At 45.9% G+C, this 5574-nt stretch overlaps 2 protein-coding genes across 2 annotated transcripts; both read right to left on the bottom strand.

The window, feature by feature from the left end:
* Window positions 1-3476: 3476 nt before the first annotated feature.
* PPTG_03906 (hypothetical protein) lies at window positions 3477-4154 on the bottom strand (the record flags this gene model as incomplete). Its single annotated transcript, XM_008897693.1, has 1 exon — window positions 3477-4154. One exon carries the CDS (start codon window positions 4152-4154, stop codon window positions 3477-3479), a length of 678 nt encoding a protein of 225 aa, XP_008895941.1.
* Window positions 4155-4844: 690 nt separating this feature from the next.
* PPTG_03905 (hypothetical protein) lies at window positions 4845-5293 on the bottom strand (the record flags this gene model as incomplete). Its single annotated transcript, XM_008897692.1, has 2 exons — window positions 4845-5126; window positions 5270-5293. 2 exons carry the CDS (start codon window positions 5291-5293, stop codon window positions 4845-4847), a joined length of 306 nt encoding a protein of 101 aa, XP_008895940.1.
* Between the last annotated feature and the right edge of the window lie 281 nt (window positions 5294-5574).

Raw genomic sequence — 5574 nt, 5'->3', positions numbered from 1 at the left:
TTGTGAAGGTGTTTCCAGCTTTCATCTGCTCAGATATCTTGGCACTCGTGACCTGCTGGGTGTACAACACAGGCCCGACCGTCATAATCAAGCGATACATCATTTTCTTCAGCGTTGACACACCCATGTTAAAATCAATCGCATGTTTGTGCCATGTGTCGAAGTGCTTCAACACGGTCAGTGTGAAGAACAAAGCGTCCTTCCCCGAAACAGAAGGTTACGCCCCCAACCTTGCGTCCATACAATCATTACACTAGGCTCAACAAGAGCCCAGAGCGCGTCCAGCTCGGGGGCAGAGAAGTTTGCCATGCCCTTGAGGGTGTTGTCACCACCCGAGCCAGCATACTCGGCGAGGATAGGGGAGCCAGCATCAGCCGCCCCATCCTCGACATGGCGAGCAACATCACCGAAGGTTTCGTGGCTAGCGACAAGATTTGAGGTCTCGTCCTCCCACTGACGATTAAGGTGCTCTGAGACTTGGGTGGTGGTGCTTGGCATCTTGCTTTTCTCGGGTTGAGTAGTGATCGAGACTAAGTGATTGTTGTCGTTCAGGACACTCTCAAGTCAGTGGCTGAGATTTCGAGAATTTCGCATATTTTAAAGATAATACGATCTCTCACTAGTTGCAAATAGAGTTTTTCGATCTGCTACAATCTTATTATAGATATCGGTTTATCACTGATGCAAGCTTGTTGCATTGAAAGTGATAGAGTTAGATTTGAAAATATCGCAGCTTATAATCAATATTGCTTTTTAAATCAGAACTGTCTTGTTTGCGCCATATAACGTTGAATCGTAAAAAAACACTGGTATCCAAGGTCCATAATATATGTATATTATACATAATATACGAATAAATTACTTTTTAGCCTGTGGCCTACCGGAAACGAGGTGTGCTCCTATAGATTTGAAGCCTTCCTTTGCCCCTGCAGAATCGTATACATATGTTTGGGAATAGGAATGGGAAAGCTGCGAAAACTCTCTATGAATAACACCGACTCATCATTTGGTTAAGAGATGCCACATAAAACGTTTATTGTTAGCCATAAATTGGCGCCTTGTAGCAAATCGACGATCGTCATAGCCACTCCAATCGCACCACTGTCTTTCGTCTCGAGGCCTGAAAAAGATCAACCATTCTCAGTTGACAAGATGTCACTCAGAATGTCGTGCTTGCTCTCGAGCTCGACGTGCGAGTGATTAAGATACACATTAGTACCATGCTCGGTGCACCGCGCTAGTTCGTTCCACCAGAACGAATCGACCACACCTTAATGAGGAAGTATCGACCAGAACTCAGTAAATTGCATTCTGCAATATCTGACCTTTTTTAATATTGAAGGACGAATTCAAAACTACCGATCGCCAAATTAAGCTCTTCATGCATTTTCAAGCGCCATATTTTGTAAGCCCCCTTGAACCCTTCCAACAACAATGGTTATCTTCACAATGTGCTGGTGGTCTGATATTGCTGCCTATTCAACGCCGAGAAAGGAAAGGGAGAAGAACAAGGAAAAAATAGAACAGGACGACATGCTTCGGGCGCTCAACAAGCGCGCTATCGCGGCTATTCAACTACAAACAAGCTGTGGTGGGGGCTCCTCACGGCGAGCACGCGAATACAATACCTATATATGGTAGCTCCAAGAATCTGGGTTCCACGTGTCCAGGCTTACATGTATAGCTGCTTTGCATATTTTAGATAAATTTTACTGAGATGACAGCTTTAGCTGGCTGAACAGCCTAACCAATGTTACTACGGTTGCCGCCCCCACTTTAATTCGCAAATGTCGGCTGAGTCTATAGTCCACCGATTTTAGCTAAACGAACAGAATCATGTTTGTACATTTTGTGACTGGTAGTCGTCGGGGGCGGGGGATTTGGCCTTCTATTACGGGTGTCCGACATTCGTGGAGCTCATATGTTTGACTGGCAGTCTTCACAAAGTTGTCTGAGGAAGCGATGTGTGGTATATCAAATTTTTATTTTGTTTATTTTAATAATTAAAAAAACTTATAATTTAAAAAAAAATCACTCCGCCTTTCCAGCGAAAATAATCCATACGTATATGGTATAGGGTGCACGAAGGCTTCTTGCAAAGCTATTTTATGTTCACCGGCAAGATTGACTTTGGTGCGTATCTATTTATTACTAGTAACGCATCTCCAGCCTCTGCTTCGCAGCAACTGCACCTGCGCGCACATTCGACGAGCCGTTACCTCGGCTTTTTCTTATACAGAAGCAATACAGAAAGGACCTTGTTGGAGTCACCAACGAAATTTCATAAAAAGAACATTCTTCACAAACGAAACCACCAATTAATAGGTCAGTTGCGCGAGTCTCGTTGGGATTCACCAACGGCTCACCAACGAGCGTCGTATATTACGTAATTTATGATAAAATACAGTACCTAGCGTGTGTAAAATCTCTACATTTGGACTCGTTTGTAGAGTTTCCTGTGGTGTTGCTAAAATGTGGAGCGGATGTGGGGGGGGGGGGGGGGCACTTAGTGCATTTGTGCATATCAGCAGCATTGCTACGATGAAATGTTCTGATGCCCCCCCCCTGTCCACTCAAACAACTTGGCGGAGGTGAGCATACTAGAGGTTGTGTATTACGAGAAATTAATCAGTCCTATCGCTTGAGGTGGTATTGTGAGGCTTCTGACAGAAAACGCCTTTGCTGGTTAGAAACAGGAATCGAAAGCGCAGATACAGAATGATCTCCTGCGAAACGCTTGGCACTGGGATGCTGCGACTCGAAGAACAGCAGCGTTAGAGGTCCACAGCTATGCATGTCTTCTTGCTGTGGGGCGCGCTGGCGAATTTTCTCGAGTCCTGACACGTGCTCACCGAAGTATTTGTTGACGATATTTTCCATGGATTCATAGTTTGACTTAGTTCGCATAGGGTCAAAATACACCAGCTTTTTGTCCGTGAAGTTGAAAACAACGCCTGACCAGTGAGCCTCGAAGTAGACGGGCACCAGAACAACTCGGTTCCTCTTTGAAACGGCGACGTTGATTCTATCATATACGCTTCATGTCGTTGTCAGCCATCCTCGCATACAACGGGTTCACTCCTCCAATACAACGTTGGTCCATTAAGTAGCTTATTACAAGCATGAAACAAGCGTCATCGAGCCACAGAGATCGTCGAAACCAAGCCATTCCATACACGGGGTTGTTTCCAAACTGAGTCGATACGGTAGAGCTGATGTCTATCACCTTTACTCAATTTGCGCATCCTGTCGTGTCAACACCGATGCAGTTGTTGAATGGTCTTGGTAGTGTAACCCGAGAAAACTTTGACAGTCTGATCCAGGATGCAAGATTACTTATGGCTTCCAATTTTGGGTTTCATCTCTCCACGTTTTGATCGTGATTAAGTCTTTCTCGGTGTACGTGCCGAGCTTGGATATGGTGACACCCATCCTGCCTGCTTCGTGGTCTTTGGGGAGCGAATTTCGGAAAGTTTTTATTCCAGCGAGACATTTCGTAATATAGTTTTTCGGAACACAATCGCGACCTGACGCAGAACTTTCTTTTTCCGTGCTATTTGCACGATCCGGGTTGACTTCCACGCCGATGCATCAACTTCAGTGATGCTATGTAGGACAGGAAGCGCGTCGGTTACGTTGAAGCTGCACTCGAGAGTTGTTCGCACCAGACTGAGATCCTTTACTGGTACAAGCGTCCCTTGAACCAACGCGTTCGCCTGCCTCGTGGATAATTCCATACGAATGCGTTTTGCTTCTCGTTGTTGCTTCTTCCGGATTTTTGGACGACCTTTTCTCTTCGTACTGTTAACAATCTTAAAGGGTATAGTGCAATCGTTCGAAGATGAGTTGGTTTCTTGGTAACTTGATTTATCATCAGCGCACCTTTTCCGAACTGTCAAAGCGATAGGAGAGTTCATCAACTCGTTGGGCCCTTTCACCAACCCGCTGGGCCCTTTCACCAACCCGCTGGGCCCTTTCACCAACCCGTTAAACCCTTTCACGAACTCGTTGGACCCTTTCACTAACTCGCCAGAATCCATCGCCGCTTTAGACTTCGGTCTGGAGATTTCGCTTAACAGGGTATCGAGCTCTTCGCTGTTACAATCGCTAATGCTGTCGTTTGACTTGGTCTCAATGGTCTCGATGAACGACATGTCATCTGCAGGGCCAATTGTAGGGATAACACCCTGGCTTGCGTATTCCCCCAAACTTACGCATCGCTTCCACCAAGCCCAAAAATGTTTGTGTTCTTCTTGAGTTTGGAGCGAACAAATATCGTGTGATGGCACGGAAGTAGCATCGTACGCATGAAGAAACAGGAACAAGTGTACGTCTAAGACAGCATAGCAACAATCATCAGTGACGCCAACCATCATAGTCTACGGTACACGTATCATAACGTACCGCTACGTTCACGACATATTCCTTTTCAGTGGTTTGCGAGGTCAACTGGATAATTATGTCCTGTAACCAACGCCCTTGGTACGATAACCCCCCCTTTGAAAAGCTCGTACTCCCATTGGACGAGGTTAAACGCATGAGGGCTAACTAAAGACGCCGATCTAAGTAAAACGTCGTCAGCTCCGCGGTAGTGCCGTGACCCGACAACATGGAACTGAGAAGTATATTCGAGCTCACCCGTCGACTGTAAGAGAATAAGCGTTTCGACACACTCATCGAGCTCCATTTCCGGTCGTAGTATCTGCTTCAGGTCACCCCACGCCGATTCCAATCTAATACGATGGTAAACATGAGCTGAAAGTATTATACATGTAATGAAATTCGTAAGATAGAACCTACCGGTTGTTGGTGTGGCTACCAAGATGAGCGACGTGTCCCCGTTCCTAAACTGCCCACATGTCCTTGCAAGCATCCCAATTGCGCATGAAATAAACGAGAAGAGGGTGTTTTGGCTCCGGGAGTTCTCCTTTTTCGCCAAATCCATCGAGAAGATAGTACATGTAGCGTAAACCGCGGTCGTACTCCTTGTCATCTGGTGCCTTTACCATCAAGTCCACAGCGTCCTCAACGCCATTCACATTGACTGCATTTCGCCCTTCATACACCGCCTTTGACATAGAGGCATGGCTCATATTCTCAATCGGAGCGTGTTGTACATATTGTCCCTGTAATAACACATGAAAGCAACACACATAACGCGACGAAATCAGTTAGATTTTCAGCATCAACTAGTCACGTGATCAACCAACAGATCACCAACAGATCACCAATTGTTCAACTACGGGTCACCAAAAGAATGAACACTTACATGGCCAAAGACATCGTCAATCATGAAGCTAAAGAGCTTATACTTGGAGGCGTTGGTGCATTGTCGAATCCAGCATGACTACCTCAGGAAACGCCTAAAAAAACCCGCTTCATTTGTCAAGTTTGAATCGTGATGGTTTGCGTCCTCTTGGCATCGTCTATTAGAACGGTAGCAGTATTTCCCCGGTTACTACAAAACTTGCGGAGAACAGCCTCTAAACGATCCTCCACAGTCCCGGACCCACGGCACTTAGCCTTGATACGTTGCACTAAGTTGTGGACGTCACGCAATATAATGCGCTTTCC

This window comes from Phytophthora parasitica, assembly GCF_000247585.1.
Source record: "Phytophthora parasitica INRA-310 unplaced genomic scaffold supercont2.6, whole genome shotgun sequence".
Taxonomy (NCBI): domain Eukaryota; phylum Oomycota; class Peronosporomycetes; order Peronosporales; family Peronosporaceae; genus Phytophthora; species Phytophthora nicotianae.
This window is presented reverse-complemented; position numbering and strand designations above follow the sequence as displayed.